General features: G+C 42.9%; 1 protein-coding gene across 3 annotated transcripts in view; it reads right to left on the bottom strand.

Moving 5' to 3' along the window:
* Positions 1-22,554, bottom strand: part of AMN1 (antagonist of mitotic exit network 1 homolog) — a 1,021,978-nt gene that overhangs the window by 794,241 nt on the left and 205,183 nt on the right. For all 3 annotated transcript variants that reach the window (XM_044088123.1, XM_044088122.1, XM_044088124.1), the window contains exon 3: positions 670-814. In XM_044088123.1, the coding sequence (XP_043944058.1) occupies positions 670-814 (145 nt within the window). The remainder of the gene's footprint in view (positions 1-669; positions 815-22,554) is intronic.

Genomic DNA, 22,554 nt, shown 5'->3' with positions numbered 1-22,554 from the left:
TGATTTAAGTATGTGCTACTTAAAAGCATATGTTAAATGTATAGCACCCATCTTTTCTTTAAATATATAGATTTTCTTTGTAAATTCAAGTCATGCCTGGACACATTTATTTATGTCTTGTTGTCTAACATGGCAGACTGTGCATTAAAAATAGCTAGGAAGAGCATCTCCTTAAGCAAACATATCAAAGATATTACACATTTCTGGTCATGCAAATGGTTATGTAATACAAAAACTGAACAAGAATATCACTCATGCTATTATGTAAAATAAACAATCATCACAATGCAAAGCAAATGGATTAACAGTTCATGATTAAAACCAGAAAAATGGATTACGTAGAACTTCTTGTCAACCTGTAAATCTAAAAGGCACTGGTATTTCAGGGGTTTAAATTAACTCAGATTAGTCAATAGTCATGTGTGGTCTAAGCAAAGAAATGAAGCAGTACATAGCATAATAAACTTGCCTATTGCACAGAAATATGAGAAGAGTACTTCAGGAAATGAGGACCATGCTTTTTTACATTACATGGTTGCAATCAAAGCCAGCAGTCTGCAAACAACAGAGTTAACACATACAAAACAGTAAACTTATTCAAAAAAGAAAAGTACAATGGACTACAAAGATCAAGTGCATATGTCTGGTTATCAAATCAGACAGACATACCTGCTGAGGTTATAGATACTCTTTCTCCAGAACGGAACCCTACATTAATCATCTTCAGCTGTTTGCAGTTACCAAGTTGCCTTAAGGCCTCATCAGATATATTACAGTTCTGAAGGTTTAGCATTTGCAGTCTGGAATGAATCACCTATAAGTTAACAAAACCAAATAATTGCATAATTTTCCAAGCTACATCAGAAAAAAAATATTCAAAATACTATTTACCAGCAAGGAATAAATACAGTGAAAACATACAGGACCATCTTACATGTTAGAGAGTTTGTATAAACAGGAATGTTCAACTGTGAAACAAATTATGTCATCTGTTAACTGCCCGATTTCAAAGCAGTCATCACAATTCTACAGAGCTATAGAACAGAGAACACAAAGGTTGCATGCTTTGCTTATTTTGTTTCACTTTGTTAACTGTGTCTCCTGTAAGTGACATAACCCATTTACAGAAGTGCCGCATAAAGAAAAGCTTTAGTTAATAATGGAAAGTGTACTGAAAATATTAATATCAGAGTGGCTGTTATATATATTCAAGGATGCACACGAGCATTCTTTAACAGTGAGACAGTAAGGCTCTGTAAAATGTAGTATTTGACCTCAGTAATGCAAACAAAGAGTGAGGAGACAGCAGTACAAGACTTCAGATTTTGTACATAAAATTAGTCGTCTTAAAAGTTATCCCATGATTACAATACAATTGGATTAAAAGTAGTAACATTTTATATGAAATAGGACTTGCTTTTGCCAACAGTGTTAATACTACTAGGCCAGTGGCTTCTTTTTAGGGGAGAACTGAAGCAATAATTTACTTACTTGGGCCAATTTGGCCAGGACAACAGGGAATTCCCCCTGCTCTTTTCAATAAGTACCACAAGATCTTTTCTATCCATCTGACATACCAACAACTCATGCAGATATTGAATAGTCTTTTACCAGCTTTAACGTGTGTGTCTGTGTGTGTGTGCGTGTGCGTGTGCGTGTGTGTGTGTGTGTGTGTAAAATGCTCCACTTAGTTATGGGGGTTGTCAGACTCAAAACCTGTACCATATGTACAGGGGGTAAAGCCCCTTAATACAACTGCCAGACCCATCTGGTAAATGAAGTACATGTTGATGCAAAACCTGTTGTTCTGTTAACTTTCTAAGCAATTCACAGTAGTCTGCTGGTCTGATAGAGAAGACATGGGGGGGGGGTCAAATAATGAGATGTAACCACAATCTCCCATTAAAATATTTTGACATAATGAATGTGGAAGTTTTTGTACTTACTTTCCTCACTGTTTAGAGAAAAACAGCTCTTATACTCACTTTCCTCACTTGTCTAGAGGAAAGTAGTTATTTTATTCAGGCATGTCCAAGGGTCAGCTCCCAGTGTTCTCTCGTCTGTCTGATGAATTTGGGCATCTTGAGGCAATGTAGCAATTGCCTCGTACAGAGACAACCCTCTCCTCCTAGCACCTAACACCACAACCTGTGAGAGATGCACTTATCTAACCAAACTGGAGGTAAAGCTCCCACCAATCAAGACTGAACTTGACAGTCAAGAGGAGAAGTTAAAATACTTGCACCACACCACACTCATCACATAGTCCCACTAAACTTACACCACCAAAATCCACACATAGAAACACAAACATTCGCAGAGGCTCTCAATAATAATCTGCTCAAACAACAGAGACTTCCAAAGCAGAAACTCAAGCAACTTCCACCCCCAACACAACCCAAATGGCACACAGCCCACAGGCTCAGTGTGCCAATAAACCGCAACTTATAAGGCAAAACAACGTACCAAACACACTAGTCATAGGTGACTATAGTCAGTCAGCCACACTGATGTCCCATGCACCAGGCTAAACAAGGAACAGGTTACTGTCAGCTGCCTGTCGGGTGCCAGGATCCGCCACATAACCCACGCACTCAGGTCACTCCAAGACAAGTACAAATATGACTCTGTCATTATCCATGTTAGTGTGAATGACCTGAGATGCACCTCCCTGGACTACATGAAAAGAGACATGGAAGAGCTCTCTGGATCTTGTAGCCCAGGCAGGTATGACCCTAGCCCTGAGTAGCATCCTGCTATCACTCAGAATGATACCATAGTACAAGGACAAAATGATTGACTTCAACAATTGGCTAAGCTTCTGGTGTAATTCCAAGGGGATCCAGTATCTGTCTGCCTGGGATGATTTGGTCGACAGACCACGATGCTTTGCCATAGATGGCCTGCACCTGTCGCCCCTGGGATTCCGGATACTAGCTAAGGCTTTTGCCATCCTTATAGTGCCTTTTTCAGGCAAGGTTGAAATGACAAATTCACCACCATAACAGGAAAGTACAGTTTTGTACCTACCATAAATGTAGATGTTCGAGGATTCCCTTGCTGCAGTCCTGACAATTGGGTATAGTCCGCGTCCCAGTCGGCCCGAATACCAGAGTATAAGGCTGACGTCGGTCATGGCGCCTTAGACTGACGTCAGTACGTCAGGGTACTAATGCGCATGACCGGCGTCATTTCCTCAGTCTTTTCTTGCCCCAGATGTCAGAAGACCCAAAAAGACAAGTCCCAAAACAACCTGCACCAAAAAACATGTACAAAATATACAGTAATATATACAAAAAATATAAGCATGTAAACTCACCTACACAACCACCCTGAAACACAGAGGGGAAGGAGGGAGGGTAAATTGGACTGCAACAAAGGAAGACTCGAACATCTACAATTATTGTAGGTACAAAAGTGTACTATGTTCTTCGTCTTCCCTTGCTGCAGTCCTGACAATTGGGTAGAATCCCAAAGCAGAGGTAAGGGAGGCTGGCAAATTATAAAGTAGCAGGAGCTGACAACATGCCTTGTAAAACAGCTGTGGCAAAACCAGCTCTAGTCTTAGAGTATATAGGCAGGTGATAATGCCTAGAGAAAGTATGCACTGAACTCCAAGTAGCTGCTTCCAGAATATCCTTAGTTGCCACCCCTTAGAAATGCTGTTGAAGTGGCAGTAGCCCTAGTGGAATGAGGCCTAATCCCAGCTGGAACCTCTTTGCCATGATGGGAATAACAAAATGCAATGCAAAAGCCAATCCACCTAGAAATAGTTTGTTTTGACACAGGCTTGCCCTGTGAACTTAAAGCAAAAGAAACAAGTAACTGCTGAGACTGCCTAAAATCTTTAGTCCTGCTCAAATAATAACGCAATTGCCTGTGTACATCTAAAGTGTGCAAAATCTTTTCCCCTTTATTTTGAGGATCTGCAAAAACGTAGGCAAATGAATAGTTTGGTTTAAAGCCACACTAGAAACCACCTTAGGCATAAAGGAAGGATTAGTACGTAATGATACCCTGTCCTTATGGAAAATCAAAGGGCTCTACTGCCATAAGGGCCTGCAACTCAGACACCCTTCTTGCAGAAGTAATAGCCAACAGAAAAGCAGTCTTCCATGACAAATATTTCAATTCAGCAGTAGCTGCAGGCTCAAAAGGTTGTAGAGTAAGTTTTTCCAACACAAAATTGAGATCCCAAGCAGGAGTAGGAGCTCTACGTGGGGGTCTTATATTCTTTGCCCCTCTAAGAAACTGCTTGAACAAAGGATGCGAAAACAAAGGTGGGTCACAATCATAGTGAGCTGAAATTGCTGCAGCATGAATCTTTATGGAAGAGAAAGACAAACCTTTGTCCAGTAACTCAGTAAGATATTGAAGAGCCACACTCAAATTAGGCTCTGAAATCTCCAAATTCTTTGCTGTACTCCAAAATAAAATCTCTTCCATTTTTCTCGTACACTCTCCTAGTACTAGGCCTTCTAGCTTCCATAATCACATTTAAAACTTGTTGAGGAAGCTGAGACCTACCATGTTTCAACACAGAATATGCCAAGCTGTGAGATGAAGAGATTGAAGCTTGACATTGAGCAGATGACCATCCTTCTGAGATAACAGATGAGGAATCAGAGGTAAAGGCCATGGAGGCTTCTTTACAAGACTCCTTAGAAGTGGGTACCAGTGTTGCCGAGGCCAATCTGGAGCTATCAAAATCATCCTTGGCCTGTCCTGTCTGACCTTTAGTAATACCTTTGGAAGAAGAGGTAGAGGTGGAAAGGCATAGACATGAAGGTTTTTCCAACTGAAAGACAGAGCATCCACTTTCCAAGCTGTGTGATGAAACCCCTTTGTGCAATACTTTGGCAGCTGGTGGTTTAGTGGAGAAGCGAACAGATCTATGTCTGGAGTTCCCCATGACACTGTCAATTTCTGAAATACATGAAGATCCAGTTTCCACCGTGGGGATCCATGATTTGTCTGCTTAATACATCTGCTAGGGAGTTCTGTGCTCCTGGCAGAAACCTTACCTGAAGAGTCAGTTGCAGGCTTAACGCAGTCTCCCATAAAATCATTGCTTGCCTGCATAGAGGATAAGAATGTGTTCCCCTTGCTTGTTGATGTACCACATGACAGTTGTGTTGTCTGTCAGAATCAACACCTGCCCTGGAAGAAGTAACTCCTTGAACGCCATCAATGCAAACTGGACTGCTAACATCTCCTTCATGTTGATATGTAGATGCTGTAGTCTGGCAGGCCACTTGTCTTGTATCCACTTTCCATTTAGATGAGCTCCCCAAGCAGTGTCCGAGGCATCTGTCGTTAAAATCTGACTCGCCTCTGGCCGGGTCACAGAGAGTCCCTTGTTTAGGTGACATTCCTGAGCCCACCACAAGAATTCCGTTTGAAGGCAAGGTATTATTTGAATGACAGTGTCCAAATCTTGGCAGTGCTGTGTCCATACATTTTTGAGATACCATTGCAGCTTCCTCATATGCAGTTTGGCATTGGGAAGCACCAGAATACAAGATGCCATGAACCCTAATGCTTGAAGGACTGTCCTTGCAGTCAGCACGGACTGATGAGATAGTTGATGGAAGTAAAGTGACAGACTCTTTTGTTTGTCCGGGGTTAAAAGGCCATCTGGGCTGCTGTATTCAGTCTCACACCCAGAAAGCACATGTCTTGAGAGGGTACTAGACTGGACTTTATTTCGTTCACAGAATACCCTAGGCATCTTAGCACTGCTATGACATATTCCAGATGCTGTAGAAGGTGTTCCTTTTCTTGAGCCAGAATCAGGCAGTCGTCCAAGTAAGGATAAATTTGAATGCCTTGAAGCCTGAAGTAAGCTATCACTGGAGCCAGAACCTTTGTGAATACTCTGGGCGCAGTAGATAAGCCAAAGGGCAATGCAGAGAACTGATAATGAAAATCTCCAGTTCGAAACCGCAGATACTTTCTGCAACTTAGCCTTATGGGCACATGAAGGTAAGCTTCCTTGAGATCCAAAGTTACCATCCAGTGATCCTTGCCCAGCAGAGGTAACAGTTGCTGTAACGTCAACATCTTGAACTTGGGAATGTCCAGATAAGTGTTGAGGATAGATAAATCCAAAATTGGTCTCCACGTGTTCCCCTTCTTTGGCACTAGGAACAGGCGAGAATAAAATCCGAAGCCCCTTTCTGACACAGGGACTGGCTGAATAGCCCCTATCTGGAGTAACTGAGAAACTTGCTTGTGAGCCTCTTTTCTTTGTGGAGGAGGAACATCTGGCATGCCTTTGAAAGGGGGCATTGTGTGGAAATAAAATCTGTACCCGTGATGAATGATATCCAGCACCCATCTGTCTTGAGTGATTAAATCCCAATTTTCTTTGAAAAGAGACAATCTTCCTCCCAAAGGAGCTGCCAGACGAGTCCACTGGCAGCTGAAAAGGCAGGTCATTGGTTCTGCTTACGAAAGGACTGACCCCTGCCCTCACCAGAAGTCTGAGCAGGTGAACTGTCTGATCTAGGCCTAAACGAACCTTGAGCCCTGCCCCTACCACGCCTAGATCTACCCCTAGACTGGCAACCATAAGCAGGATATGTCCACCCCTTAGCAGGCCAATTTCTACTAAACTTGGAGGCTGCACCTGCAAAAATCTTTAACAGTCTGCATAGACTTAGCTTTGTCCTCCATTTTCTTTAAAACTGCTTCCACAGGCGGTCCAAACAACACATCAGACTGTAAAGGAGCATCCAAAATCCTGGTCTTAACATGCTCAGCTAAATTCTGATCCTTCAACCATGCATGTCTGCGAAGAACAGAACTAGTAGCAGCCACCCTCGAGGAGGCCTGAACAGCATCAAAACCACACTGCAAAGAATGCTTACCCACTTGTTCAGACACATGAACCAAATCCAGCAATTCTTTACACTCAATACCTTCCGCTAAAGCATCCACCTTAGATTTCAATTGTGAAAGGAGATAATTCTGATATTTCAGCATATGAAATTGACAATTCAACGCCCTCATGGCTAGAGTGGAAGAAGTATATACTTTCTTACCCCACCTATCCAAAGCCCTTGCCTCTTTATCAGAGGGTACAGGATTTTTAACCACAGAAGCTTTAACACCTTTAGGCCCCTGAGAAACAGTTTCTGGGTCCGCCCTGGGACTCTTAAACAAATACTTATGAGCTTCGGGCACCCTATAATACCTATCAGGCTTAACAGGAGCAGGAGGCAAGGAATCAGGGTTCAGAGAAGCCTCTGCAAAAACATCCTCCACCACATTCAACACAGGAGGAATAGCTAAGGGCCTATGCTGGGGCAAAACAAGAATTCCCTAAGCCTTTTCTGGAGTCAGAGTAATCTTGGCCTTCCCATTTAAAGTGCTCCCTCATGGAGTGAAGAGTCTCTGAAAATGAAAAATCCTCAGGAGGAGAAGCTGAAGGAGTGGAATCATCCACATCAGAATCAGAATAAGTAGGAAACTCTTGCAAGTCTTCCACAGAAGACTCTGAAGCCTGTGAACACTGTTCAAAACTATCAAACTCCTGTTCCACCCTAGGCCTCTTATCAGGTGGGGGCATAGAACCTCTAATCAGAGTAATCAAATCTTCTGCCATTTTAAGCATATGTTTCTTAGGCACAGAGCCCGAAATGCTAGGAGAAGCCCCTACAGAAGCTGAACTTGGCCTTCCTCTAAAAGAAGCTTTGGCAACAGAAGGAGAGGCCCTAACTACCTTGGGAAGAGAGGGAAGAACAGTTACCTGAGAAGCCCCCTCAGCCTGGCCTACCTCCTGAGAGGGCACATCCTGTAACAGTAAAGTATCTGCCTGAGACTCCATAGAGACTCCTGGCAAAACCTCTGGCTCCCCTGAGCCTTCTAAAGGACCGACGTCCGGGACTGCCGGTTCCTCACCCTAGACTTCACTGTTTTGTCCTTGCGCTTCTTAGATGAAGCAGGCGCCGGAGCATCCGACGGCATAGTATAATTGCAACGCTTCCCAAACACTAACCTAGCACAATCAAGCCTCCTCTTAATAGTGCGCTTGTTAAATCTAGCACAAGAGCGGCAACCAACAACGCCGTGCTCAGGCCCTAAACAAGGTATACACAATGTATGATAATCCCTATGCGGTATCTGCTTCCCACAAGAAATACAGTTATTCACTTTTTCTGACATCCGGTAAATACTGAGGCAAGAAAAACCAAAATGTTCCCAACGGGTTACTTAGCCAACTCTGTACTCGGTCTGAAACTCCGGTTCGAAAATCTCAGAACGCCAACCTGCACTCGCAAAATTGCTTCTGCATCGGACCATGCGGCAAAAAAGACTGAGGAAATGACGCCGGTCATGCGCATTAGTACCCTGACGTACTGACGTCAGTCTAAGGCGCCATGACCGACGTCAGCCTTATACTCTGGTATTCGGGCCGACTGGGACGCGGACTATACCCAATTGTCAGGACTGCAGCAAGGGAAGACGAAGAACATCAGGCAAGCAAAAACTAAGGGTAATGCTACTCAATGCTAGAAGTCTAAATCTCAAAATGCACTCACTCGAGGCACTCCTTAAAATGGAGAATATCGATAGCTGTGCAGTGACTGAGACCTGGTCCAAGGCTCTAGAGAGCAGCCCTGCATTACCAGGCTACAACTCATACCACACTTTCCGGCCATCTAACCTGCACCAGAACACCAAAGGCGGAGGTGTGTCCATATTCATTAGGGATATCCACACCTCCAGAGGCTAGTTGCACAGCATAATGCATACGAGATTATCCAAGTGCAACTAACTCTGGGCAAAACTGCAATCCAAACTGCAGCTTGCTACAGATCCCCCACCATGCCCCAGGGTTCCCACTCCTCTTGTCTTGATATACTGGAAAATATTAGGGTTCAACCAAACACCCTAATAATGGGTGATTTCAACTACCCCACCATTAATTGGGAAAACTCATGTAACAACTCCTTCGCTCAACGTTTTCTGGAATTCATAAATTCCAATTCCCTGGATCAACTTATCCACACCCCCACCAGGAGCAACAATATCCTAGACCTAGTCATTACCAACATGAGTAATCTGTGTTCCATACCTGAAGTCAACTTCTCATTGGTCAGATCTGACCACAAGCTAATTACCCTAGATATCCGCATCCCGCACTCACCCACCATTAAGGAAACCATGGTAAAAAAATTTCTCCAAAGCCAATTTCATGCTTCTTTAGACAGAAGTGACAAACGTCATGACACCCATGCAGATGGACAATACAGTTACGACTGCTGAATCATACACAAATGCACTCTTTAAGCACTTATACGAGTGCATGGATCGTGCTATCCCAAACAGAAAGTACAGTTGTGTACACTTACTATAAATGTAGATGTTCGAGTGTCTTCACTGTTACAGTCATCACTGTAGGGTTCTTCCTGCCGGCAGGCAGCCCTCGGTCGGCCAGAATCCCAAAGTCTGGGTCCAGCGTCGGCTGTTCAGTCATGCTCCCTGACATACAAAACTGCCAGCCGATGCCATGTTCTCCAGTTTTTCTTGCCCCAGATGTCAGGTGCCCAAACGTGAAGGCTAATAGTAAAACAAAAATGTAACATAAGGGCTTGCTACTTCCGATACCAAAAATCTTCCAAAAATCAGCAGTTCAAAGAACAATAACTCCAAATAACTAAGGAACGTTCTTTATTTCACATTCAGTGAGCGCTTTCACCCATAAGGGCTTCTTCAGACTGTACAGAGTATAGCGTAAGGCACAGCCTTAAATAATCATGACTAATTAAGCAATCCACATCCAATTTAAAATTTAAACAGAAAGGTTGCTATTCAAGAGAAATATTAGACTACTATTCACTGCTAAAACCTTATAGAAATATTTCTATGATATAAAACTTATATTCAAAATAAAATACTTATGTTACCATATGTTCATAAGTGCTAAAAATATCTTACCATGACATAAATTAGATTATCTTACAAAAATTTACTTTGTTAAAATTTCAGCAAGCATTGCCATCAATGGCATTAACAACAAACAGCCACTTGATGGCAGCATTGCTGTTGCTATAACAGACATATATAATCTTCCAATGTATAATATTCATGGAAGATGGTGTAAGATAATTTCAGATCATTCCTGTCCAAAAAATTCTTCATTTTATTGTACCAATCTAAACGAAATTCATAGTAATAACATGGCTTATAAAAACATGACATTTAAAAAGCAAACCATTATACCATGTGTATGCAAGTTTTTAGTGTGTGCAATATGTATTAAACATACTGCTACTGTTGGAACATGAAGCTTTAAATCATCAAAAGCTGGAATATTCATATTCTAGTAGAATACTTGTATAATGTTAAGCATGAAATCATCATTAAGATGTATACTCTTGGTAAGGTAGTTTCATGTTATGTCTAAAACAATTTATAAAATCTATACTTATAGTATCTCTAAAAAACTTTCCTTAATCCCCTCTTCTTAAGAAAAGGATAGATGTTAATTTTATCATTTAAACCGGGGGGATGATCTGCTTTGCAACGAATGATCCATCTAGTTTCGTATTCAAGGGTGGTAGTTTCTATATCCCCTCCTCTCAAAGTGCGTATAACATTTTGTATAACACAAAACTTGAATGTATGATGCCTACCTTTCTTAAAGCAGAGAGCTAAGAGAGAGAATAAGGGAACACAATTATGCAATAAGGACAGGTGATGATAGGAATGCCCTGGCCAGACATGTCACCAAGAAAGGTAGGCATCATACATTCAAGTTTTGTGTTATACAAAATGTTATACGCACTTTGAGAGGAGGGGATATAGAAACTACCACCCTTGAATACGAAACTAGATGGATCATTGTTAAAGCAGATCATCCCCGGTTTAAATGATAAAATTAACATCTATCCTTTTCTTAAGAAGAGGGGATTAAGGAAAGTTTTTTAGAGATACTATAAGTATAGATTTTATAAATTGTTTTAGACATAACATGAAACTACCTTACCAAGAGTATACATCTTAATGATGATTTCATGCTTAACATTATACAAGTATTCTACTAGAATATGAATATTCCAGCTTTTGATGATTTAAAGCTTCATGTTCCAACAGTAGCAGTATGTTTAATACATATTGCACACACTAAAAACTTGCATACACATGGTATAATGGTTTGCTTTTTTAAATGTCATGTTTTTATAAGCCATGTTATTACTATGAATTTCGTTTAGATTGGTACAATAAAATGAAGAATTTCTTGGACAGGAATGATCTGAAATTATCTCACACTATCTTCCATGAATATTATACATTGGAAGATTATATATGTCTGATATAGCAACAGCAATGCTGCCATCAAGTGGCTGTTTGTTGTTAATGCCATTGATGGCAATGCCTGCTGAAATTTTAACAAAGTAAAATTTTTGTAAGATAATCTAATTTATGTCATGGTAAGATATTTTTAGCACTTATGAACATATGGTAACATAAGTATTTTACTTTGAATATAAGTCTTATATCATAGAAATATTTTTATAAGGTTTTAGCAATGAACAGTAGTCTAATATTTTTCTTGAATAGCAACCTTTCTGTTTAAATTTTAAATTGGATGTGGATTGCTTAATTAGTCATGATTATTTAAGGCTGTGCCTTACGCTATACTCTGTACAGTCTGAAGAAGCCCTTATGGGTGAAAGCGCTCACTGAATGTGAAATAAAGAACGTTCCTTAGTTATTTGGAGTTATTGTTCTTTGAACTGCTGATTTTTGGAAGATTTTTGGTATTGGAAGTAGCAAGCCGTTGTGTAGTGTTCCTGCGACCTCATTTTAAGTTTAACTTTGATTTACTTCCAGCAGGAACACTGTTTTCTGGGTTAGAACGCTGAGTTTGATCGTGAAAAATGTAACATACAACAAGCCCCATACCCTACCCTGTAACAAATACACCTCAGAAGAAGGGTGAAGTGGGAAACCACACTAAAAGTATAAGAGGGGACAGGAGGGTGGGTAACCCAGACTGCAACAGTGAAGACACTCGAACATCTACATTTATGATAAGTGTACACAACTGTACTATGTTCATTGTGTTTCACTGTTGCAGTCATCACTGTAGGGTTGAATCCCATAGCTGAGATAAAGGGTGGTGGTTATAGAGTAGAAGGGGCGGCTAGAAGGCCCTGCAAGACTGCAGAAGCAAAGACTACCCTAGACTTAGAGTAAAGAGGGAGATTATAGTGCTTAGAGAAAGTATGCAGTGAACTCCAAGTTGCAGCTTCCAAAATATCTTTGGTAGGTACTCCCCTGAGAAAGGCAGCTGAAGTAGCAGCAGCTCGGGTAGAGTGAATCCTAATTTTTCCTGGGAGTTGCTTTCCATGATGAGAATAACAAAATCTGATTCCATGAGCAATCCATTTAGAAATGGTCTGTTTTGAAATAGCTTTGCCTTGGGAATTTGCTGCATAAGAAACAAAACAGTTGCTCTGCTTTCCTGATATCCTTGGTTCTGTCCAGGTAGAAATGAAGCTGCCTGTGCACACCCAAGGAATGCAAGGTCCTTTCCCCCTTATTTTGTGGATTAGTGAAAAAAGTTGGCAGGTGAATAGTTTGATTTAAAGCCACTTTGGAAACCACTTTAGGCATGAATGTAGGATTATTCCTTAAAGACACCCTGTCTTGATGAAAAATAATATAAGGTTCCACAGCCATGAGTGCTTGTAACTCCGAGACTCTCCTGGCTGAAGTCAAAGCCAGTAGGATAGCTGTCTTCCATGATAAATACTTAACATCAGATGTGGCAGCAGGCTCAAAAGGAGGCAGAGTGCATTTTTCCAGAACATAGTTGAGGTCCCAAGCAGGTATGGGTGGTGTCTTAGGGGGCCTTAAATTCTTTGCTCCTCTGAGATATTGTTTCAGAAGTGGATGCAAAAAGATTGGAGGATCTGTACTGTAATGTGCAGAGATAGCTGAGGCATGTATTTTTATGGAGGAGAAGGATAAACCCTTATGTAACATGTCTGTCAGGTAATGTAAAATCAATGGGATATTAGGAATGAGAGGATCCGAATTCTGAGCATGCATCCAGGTGCAAAATCTCTTCCATTTACCTGCATAAGATTTTCTAGTGCTAGGCCGTCTGGCTTCTAAGATGACATCCATGACCTGTTTGGGAAGGATAGGATTAATCATACACCCTGAATACGTCAGGCTGCCAGGCTGAGAGTTTTGATATGAGAGTGCAGAACCTGGCCCTGGTGTTTGGACAAAAGATTTGGAATCTGAGGTAGAATCCAAGGAGGCTCCAGGGATAGATTCATCAGTGTTGAATACCAAAACTGACGAGGCCAATTTGGGGCCAGTAAAATCATCTTGGGTTTGTCCTGCTTGATCTTTAATGACACCCGTGGAAGAAGAGGTAGAGGAGGAAAGGCATACCCAGAGAGGTTCCTCCAACTGAATGAGAGAACATCCACTTTCCATGCTAGTTTGTGAAATGTCCTTGTGCAAAAAATCTGTAACTGGCGGTTGAGGGGGGATGCAAATAGATCTATGTCCGGGCAGCCCCAGGCTTCTGTAATCATCTTGAAAATTTGGGTGTCTAGCATCCACTTGTGTGGGTCTGACAGGTTCCTGCTCAGGCTGTCTGCCAGAATATTTTGTTTCCCTGGCAGGAACTGAGCTTGTAGATCCACTTTGCAAGCTAGAGCTGTGTTCCATAGAGTCATGGCTAGTCTGCAAAGGGGGTAGGAGTGTGAACCCCCTTGCTTGTTTATGTACCACATAACTGTGGTGTTGTCTGTCCGTATCAGTAGTTGTCCTGGCAGTAGAAGATCCCTGAAAGCCAAGAGGGCATTCTGTACAGCTAACATCTCTTTTAAATTGATATGTAGGTGCTTCTGATCCTCTGTCCAAAAACCTTGCAGGCCTTTCCCCTGCAAGTGGGCTCCCCATGTGTAATCCGAGGTGTCCGTGGTTAACACTTGGTTGGCTGGAGGCAGACTGAAGGCTTTCCCTTTGTTGTGAAGACATGCCATGGCCCACCAATGGAATTCCTTTTGTAGGCTAGGCAAGGCAAGACAGCAATCTGTGTGCCTAGACTGTGGCAATGCTGGGACCATACACTTTTTAGGTACAATTGTATTTTTCTCATATGTAGTCTTGCATATGGTATGGGAAGGATGCAGGAGGCCATGTAACCCAAAGCCTGCAGGAATTTCCTTGCAGTTAGCTGAGACATTAACGCCAAGGTTTTGAAAGTTGAAGCCAGCTGTAGTTGTTTTTCGGATGTCAGGAAAGCCATCTGGGTTGTTGTGTTTAGAAGAGCATCCAGAAAAGTTATCTGTTGTGTGGGTGTCAAATTTGACTTTTTTTATGTTCACAGTGAATCCCAGGTACTTGAGTAGATTTTGAACAAATTCCAGGTGCTGGAGTAAGACATCTTTGCTGTCTGCTTGAATAAGGCAGTCGTCCAGATAAGGGTAAATTTGAGTTCCCTTGAGTCTGCATTAAGCTACTACTGGTGCCAGGCACTTGGTGAAGACCCTGGGTGCAGTAGATAAGCCAAAGGGCAGCGCAGAGAATTGGTAATGTTTCGAGCCGGCCTTGAACCTGAGGTATTTTCTGCACTCCTGTCTGATAGGGATGTGTAGGTAAGCCTCCTTTAAATCCAATGTCACCATCCATGCATTTTTGCTCAACATAGGCAGGAGCTGCTGCAGAGTAAGCATCTTGAACTTTGGTATCTCCAGGAAAGTATTTAAGACTGACAGATCCAGGATGGGTCTCCATGAATTTTGTTTTCTGGGAACTAGGAAGAGCCTTGAGTAAAAGCCTTGCCCCGTCTCTGATTGTGGAACCAGTTCGATGGCCCTCATAGCCATGAGGGATCCCACCTGGTTTATGCCTCTGCCCTTTGGTGTTTTGGTAGGTCTGGCCATCCGTTTGGTCTTGGCAAGGTATGAAAGTGGAATTTGTAACCTCTTGAAACTACATCCAGAACCCACTTGTCTTGGGTTATGCAAGTCCAATTTTGTTGAAAAAGTGATAGTTTTCCTCCAAGAGGGGCGCTTCCAGGAGAGAGGTTCCTGGAGCCATGCAGGGGGAGTCATTGAGCCTGTTTTCTATAAGATTGAGGTCTGTCCTCTCCACCCCTGGGGGTGGAAGCACTCCACTGTCTAGGTCTGTAAGAGGTCTGTGCTTGGGGCCTCCCTCTAGAACGCCTATATCTACCCCTCTGAGGCCTGTCCGAGCTGGGAAAGGACCAATTTTTAGTTGGCCAATTTCTGCTAAATCTAGGGGGCTGAACTTGTAAGAAATCCTTAACCGTTTGCATGGATTTTGCCTTATCCTCCATTTTCTTTATCACCTCTTCAGCCTTAGACCCAAACAAAACATTATGTTGAACAGGAGCATCCAGTAACTTTGCTTTAACTTGATCAGGCAAGTTTTGTTCCTTTAACCAAGCATGCCTTCTAATGACTGTGCCAGTGGCAGCCGCCCTGCAAGAAGCCTCCAAGGCATCAAAACCACAGTGTAAGCCATGCTTCCCTACTTGCTCAGTAGCATGCATCAAATCGTGTAATTCCTTATTATCTGCACCTGCAGAAATAGTGCCTAGCTTTTGTTTCATACACAGACAGCAGAAATTGCTGACATTTTAGCATATGAAATTGACAATTTAAAGCCCTAATGGATAAAGTAGCAGAAGTGTACACTTTTTTGCCCCATCTTTCCAAAGCTCTAGAATCCTTATCTGACGGAATAGGGTTTTTAGCAGAGGCGGCCTTAACACCCTTAGGACCCTGAGAAATGGTTTCTGGATCAGCAGCAGGATTTTTGTAAAGGAACTGGTGGGAGTCAGGGACCCTGTAATATCTGTCATCTTAGCAGGGGCTGGAGGAAAGGAGTCAGGAGTTAAATTAGCCTCAGTAAAGATATCATCCACAATATCCAAAATAGGAGGAATAGCCAGGGGTCTGTGTTGGGGAAGAAGAAGGAAATCCCTAAGCCTTCTCTTAGATTCAGAGTACTCCTGTCCTTCCCAGTGAAAATGTTCCCTCATGTCATGTAAAGTTTCCCCAAAAGAAAAATCCTCAGGAGGAGAAGCTGAGGGAATGGATTCCTCAGCATCAGAATCCTCATAAAGAGGGAAAGTATATTCCTGTTCAGAGGAAGACACTGAAGAAATAGATGCCTGATCAGAGGATTCATAATCCACTTCTTGCCTTGGCCTTTTGTCTGGAGGGGGAAGTGAACCCCTAATCATGGTTAGTAAGTCCTCTGTCATTTTAAGCATCTATTTCTGAGATTTGGGTCCCGGATCAGAAGAGGCCTGGGCTGGAGTCTTTGATTTAGGAGGAGTCTTCGCCTTTGTCTTTGTCTTTATCAGAAGCTGTGTAGGCCTGAAAACCCCCTCGGAAGCCAGTACCTGCACAGCGGCTCTGGACCCATCCGAGGGAGCATTGTCCGAAGGTCCTGCAGCTGGAGTACTCAAAGGCCTAGTTGGCTCCTCATGGGAGTCCGTTTTGGCAATCAGTTCTGAAATGGCCGACGGCAGGGGCTGCGAAAGCGCCTCACTGACGACGACCGAACCTGTAGCTGGCTCTGCTTGTAAACAGTCGTCTGATTTGGACCTCGGAGGCCTGTCCTTATCCTTGCGTCGTTTGCGAACTCCAGTAGTTGGAAGCGTGTGACGACATATTGTAATTAAATCGCCTGCCAAAGTAGTGAAAAGCAAAATCGTACCTCAGCTTAATAGTACGTTAGTTAAATCTAGCACAAAACCGACAACTAGCTACGTTGTGGTCAGGGCCTAAACAAGGAATACAGTAAGAGTGGAAATCCTTATGAGGTATTTGCTTCCCACAAGAAATACAATTATTAACTTTGTCTGACATCGGACTGGAGCAAGAAAAAAGTTTCCCCAACGGGGTACTTAGCTTTGAGTAGAAGAAGAAAGTCTTCGGAATGAAGTATGAAAAAATATCAGGAGTCAGCCGACCGGCACTTGTGAACTGCTTCCACCGCACGGCAAGAAAGACTGGAGAACATGGCGTTGACTGGCAGCTTTGTACTCCTGGTGCTCTGACTTCAGGGAGCATGACTAACAGCCGACGCCGGACCCAGACTTTGGGATTCTGGCAGACCGAGTGCTGCCTGCCAGCAGGAAGAACCCTACAGTGATGACTGCAACAGTGAAACACGATGAACATCCAAGATGCTATCCTCCAAAAAAAGGAAGCCACTCTGGTGGTCCCCTGCCATAAACAAACTCTACAACAGAAGGAAGAAACTGTTGCAAAACAGCATAAAATCCCATGAGGGGAGGAGCTCCTCAGCCTCAGTAAGAATCTAAGATCCCTTATAAGATCCTCCAAAGCTAGCTACAAAAATAAAATCGCCACTGATTCTAAGGCAACCACAAAGCATTCAATAGCTATGTTAAGAATCTCAATGGCAACACCCAGATCTGCTCTGAGTTACAGCACAGCGGCATGACAATTACAGAACCAACTGATATTGCCAACATCCTGACAGATAGGTTCAGTGCTAACTTTATCCCCCTCTCACCACCTAAAGGTCCCATATCTATACAGGAAAAATGCAGAGTCCCTGTAATCACATCTATGCAGGTAAAAGCTGCACTCTCTAAAACCAAAAACACAGCATCCATGGGACCGGACAACATCCCAGGCTGCGTTTTACACAAACTTCATAATGAACTGGCTCCCCACCTAAGCACCATGTTCAATCATAGTCTCACGTCAGGCTTTGTGCCCACTGAATGGCACACAGCAACGGTTATCCCACTCCACAAAGGGGAAGCCGCCACTGATCCTGGGAACTATCTCCCTATTAGCCTGATGAGCCTGGTCTGCAAGGCCATGGAACGTATCATCATGGAACTCATAAACAAAGACATTGGTAACCCCCAAACTATAGACCCCACCCAGTTCAGGTTTGTGAAAGGCAGATCATGACTTCTGAACCTAATCGACTTCTATGAGGCAGTCACCAAAGCTGTAGACGAGGGTAAGGTGGTTCACACAGCCTATCTTGATCATGCCAAGGCTTTCCTTTATAGCTAAACTCACTAAACTAGGTATTAATCCCTACGTCACAAGATGGGTTGCCAACTGGCTCACAGACAGAACCCACACTGTAAAAGTTGCAGACTCCAAATATGACTTCAAACCAGTGACGAGTGGAGTATCACAGGATTCAGTCCTGGGACATCTCCTGTTAGGTATCTACTTCTCTGAAGTACAGGCTAACACAGAAGGCCTCTGGCTAATGAAGTTCACAGATGACTGCAAACTAGTAGTCATAGTCGAGTCCCCAAATGATGTGGACATCCAACAGAAGGGCCTCACTGAGACAGATGCCTGATGTCAGTAGCATGGCCTCAAGCTCAATGCCAAAAGGTGCACTGTCAACCCCTATGGTAAAAACTCTGTACCCATGAGCTACCACATAAATGGCAGTTTACTTAACGCCAAATGAGTGATAAGAGATCTTGGGACCCAGGTGGGCAGTAGTCAATCTTTTGATAATCACATCGCCACAGTAGTCAGGAAATCCTTCTATGTGGCACACCTCACTACAAAAGGGTTCTCATCCAGGAAAAATAGGTCATTGTTCCCCTCTACTTGGCACTCATTAGACCCATTATAGAGTACAACGCCCCTTTTGGAATGTACCTCACAAGACATCTGCAGCAGCTGGAAAGGTCACAGAAGTACTGCACAGAGAATTACTGGCCTCAAACAACTGCCCTACACTGACCGTCTCAAAAAACTCTTTACTCTGTAGTATATCACCTACTCCGAGGAGAGCTCTGCCTAACATATAAAGCTATGTTAAACCCAGAACTGTTGGACATGCTACACCTAAAGATATCCCAATCCCTCCGAGCTACACGCTCTAGGGACCTAAACCTTGTCACCACAATAAACAGGACATGCTGGCGGGATAGATTCCTGTCCCAGGGACTTCCTATACTCTGGAACAAGCTACCCATCTATGTCAAGCAAAATTCCTAATTAGCACTCTTCAAGAAAAATCTTGATGAGTGGATGGGAAACAGGAAATGCACCCCGGGGATCAGTTCTGTGGCTCTGCTCGACAGGGGCACAGGAAATTAACTTTCTTGGGTGGCGTAAGCTAGGGAACCTTGTTGACTAGGCTTACTTAGGCCCTTGGGCCAACAGCCTAGTACCTACCTATGAACCTAAGTAAGAGCTATGTCTTAGACTATGACAGAAGTGAAGGCAGAAAACAGTGCAGTATTTAGGGGGAAAGTACTGTCGTAGCACACACACACAAACACACACGAGAATTGAATAGAGAATGACAAAAGTTTGAAGACAGTGGGTTATGTACATGTATTAATTACACAAGCACGCACTATAAATGCTGTTAATACAGTTGCACAAACAGTATTCCAATACATTTTTTTCAGAAAAATAAGCAGCTAAAGGACACTAGAGAGTCCAAGAAAAATTTAAGTTATGTACTCACTTTAACTATGCATAAATGCCGTGGTGGTACGGCGGTAGCGTTGTTACCTCACAGCAAGAGGTTCTCCCGTTTGATTCTCAGCTGGGCTTGGGAGTGCCTTCTGTGTGGAGTTTGCATGTCCTCCCCGCGGTTGGGTAGTGTTCGAAAGACATGCGTGCATAAATGGGCATGCCTTCGTTAAAGGTTGGGCGTCGAGCTGGCACCTCGGTGTTTCGTAAAAATCTACTGCCAATCATTAGCAGACCGGAGTTCCGCTGTGGCGACCCCTTACCGGGAAAAGCCGAAAGACAAACAACAACAACTTTAACTATGCATCTGTGTTGGCCATTTTCATTCTTCCTCAACGTATGGGTCTCAGATCTGACTCAACCTCTTCAGATTCCTGTATTTGACTCTTTACCCATAATTACCCTTACTTGCCAGATTACCTTTCGAGTTTGCTGCTGCTAAATATGCCATATGGCATAAACACTATAATTATTACAGGAAACAGGATAGAGACAGAATAGGGGCTCAAACTGGACAATGGTTCCTATATACCTCTTCAGTTCACTCCCACAGAGTAATGATAGGGGGAAAGAGGGTGAGAAGTTAAGGAAATATGAAAATGGATACAACAGATGCATCGTTAAGGTGAGTACCCAACTTAAAGATCTGATGTTGTCATTTTTATTCATTCCTCGATGAGTCCACAGCTACAATAAAAAAATGGGAACTGGACAAAGTGGCTGCAGCACAAATGTCATCAACTGAAGCTCTGGCCCAAAACACGGATGATGTAGCCAAGGATCCTCTTAGAGACTATACAAAGGAAATACAATCTGTTATCCATTTAGCCAAGGTAAATTTGGATACTGGTTTTCCCAACTTGTTTTTAGAAAAGGAAACAAACAGCTGATTAGTTTTTCAAAATACTTTTTATTTATGGCGGTAAAAACAAAGCTGGCTATGCACAACTAAATGATGTAGCATGCATTCTCCCTTATTGTCAAATTTTGGAAAGAAGACTGGTAAACTGATTCCCTGATTCTTGTTTGACTCAGAAACAACTTTGGGCAGAAAGGAAGGGTTAGTATAATATCACTCTGTTTTTGGGAAAAAACAAATAAGGCGATTTTGAAGAGAATCCTCAGAGCTCAGAAACTTGCCTTGCTGATGTAACAGCTACAAGAAAAATTGTTTTCCCAAGAAAGAAAAATTTCAGGTATGACTTAAGTCGAAGGTTCAAAGGGGATTGGGTTGAAGTTTTGTAGCAAAATATTAAGATCCTAGCCTGGAGTAGGGTCTCTTACTGGAGGTCTAAGTAGAAGAGTACCTTTCAGAAAAAAGCTTACAAATTTTTGAAGAAGCTTCGGGAAAGGTATTATGTCTTCTGTGGTAATTAGAGATGGTTGCAAGCTGGACGTTTACGCTACAGAAACATGCACTGTCCTGAAAATTGAAGCCAGAAAATCTAATATAGCAGGAATTGGAGCTGTGAAAGGATCCAGCTTCCTTTGTTCTGCCCAATATAAAAATCTCTTCCATTTACTCTTGTAAATCTTTCTGGTATAAGGTTTCTGAGAGGAGGATAAAATCTGACAAACTGGAGAGGAAAGCTTGAATAATTTACCTATAAGCTATCACTGGAATTGGAGAAACCATGCAGTTAACTTGAGGCCTTCAATGTTCGGATGGATCATTCACGATGGGTGCGACAGCAGATCTGGACTGGGGTCCAGTGTCCAAGGCAGACACAGAAGATGAGACCATAGGAAAGGGAACCACACCTGCCAAGGCCAGAAGGAAGCAATGATGACTACCTTGTTCTTCAATAGCTGTGCTTTCTGAAGAAATTTTGTATTAAGGGAAGGGGAGGATAAGCATAGAGGAGGACCCAGAGGCCAGGCTTGGACTAGATCATCTCTTGGTGACTCCCTCTGAGGGAGAATTAGGGCAAAGAACCTGCTGCACTTGTTGAGGGGTGAGGCAAACAGGTCGCAGCAAGTTTGACCTCAGTGATGAAAAATCATTGCCGTCACTACAGGATTGACAGGCCACTTCTGTGGCATCAGGATGGATCTGCTGAGGTTGTTGGCTAAGATGCTGGATTTTCCTGGAATATGCTTTGCCACAAGAAAGTGTTTTTTGGAGATCATCCAGTGCCAGACTCTCACTGCTTCTTGGCAAAGGGGGTAAGATCTGGTTCCCCCCTTTTTGTTGATGTACCAAACCACTGACATACTGTCTGTCTGAATAGCAATCATACCCAGAGGGAGAGAGTTCTGAAAGGCCTACGACGCTAATAGGACCGCTCTCACCTCTACGACACTGATATGAAAATTGGTCTCTTCAAGGTATCATGTACCCTGAACAGTCCCATCCCAAAAAATGCCCCCCACCCCCACCCCAACTGGGAGGCATCTGTAGTCAGCATGGCCTTGGGGGGAGGAAAGATTAATAGACGTCCCTGATAGAGTTCCTGGAACTGGATCCACCAAAGCGGGGAGTCCTTGCAAGCCTGCAAATACTTTATAGGATGCTTTATTGGATGTCAAAGCATGGACCATTGTAACAACAAAGTCCAGTGGAGAATTTTCATGTGAAAGCGAACCATGGGTAATAGGGTGATCACTGCAGCCATCAAACCTAAGGCTTGAAGAACCAATCCCACAGGAGGAAAGGGACAGTCTAGAATATGCCTGACATGCAATCTCAGGGAGTGAATTCTGTTCAGAGGTAAAAATGCTATCTGTCTGACTGTGTTCAGGCAAACTCCTATGAACTCCAAGACTTGGACTAGCTGAAAATGAGACTTGGAAAATTTTACTGTAATCCCTATGAATGGACACAGCTGGAGTAAGAAGTCCCTGGCCTTTTTCAAGAGATGTCTGGTTAGTGAGGAAAGGAGCCAGTCATCTAATTAAGGAAATGCTCTGAATCCGTGCAGTCTGAAATGAGCTGCCACCACTGCCATGCATTTGGTAAACACCCTGAGGGCTGTGATGAGACCAAAGGGCAAGGCCCTGAACTAATACTGACTGGCTCCTAGCCAAAAGCACAGATATC

Source organism: Protopterus annectens, chromosome 11.part0, assembly GCF_019279795.1.
Source record: "Protopterus annectens isolate FY-2018-M chromosome 11.part0, PAN1.0, whole genome shotgun sequence".
Taxonomy (NCBI): Eukaryota; Metazoa; Chordata; order Ceratodontiformes; family Protopteridae; genus Protopterus; species Protopterus annectens.
This window is presented reverse-complemented; position numbering and strand designations above follow the sequence as displayed.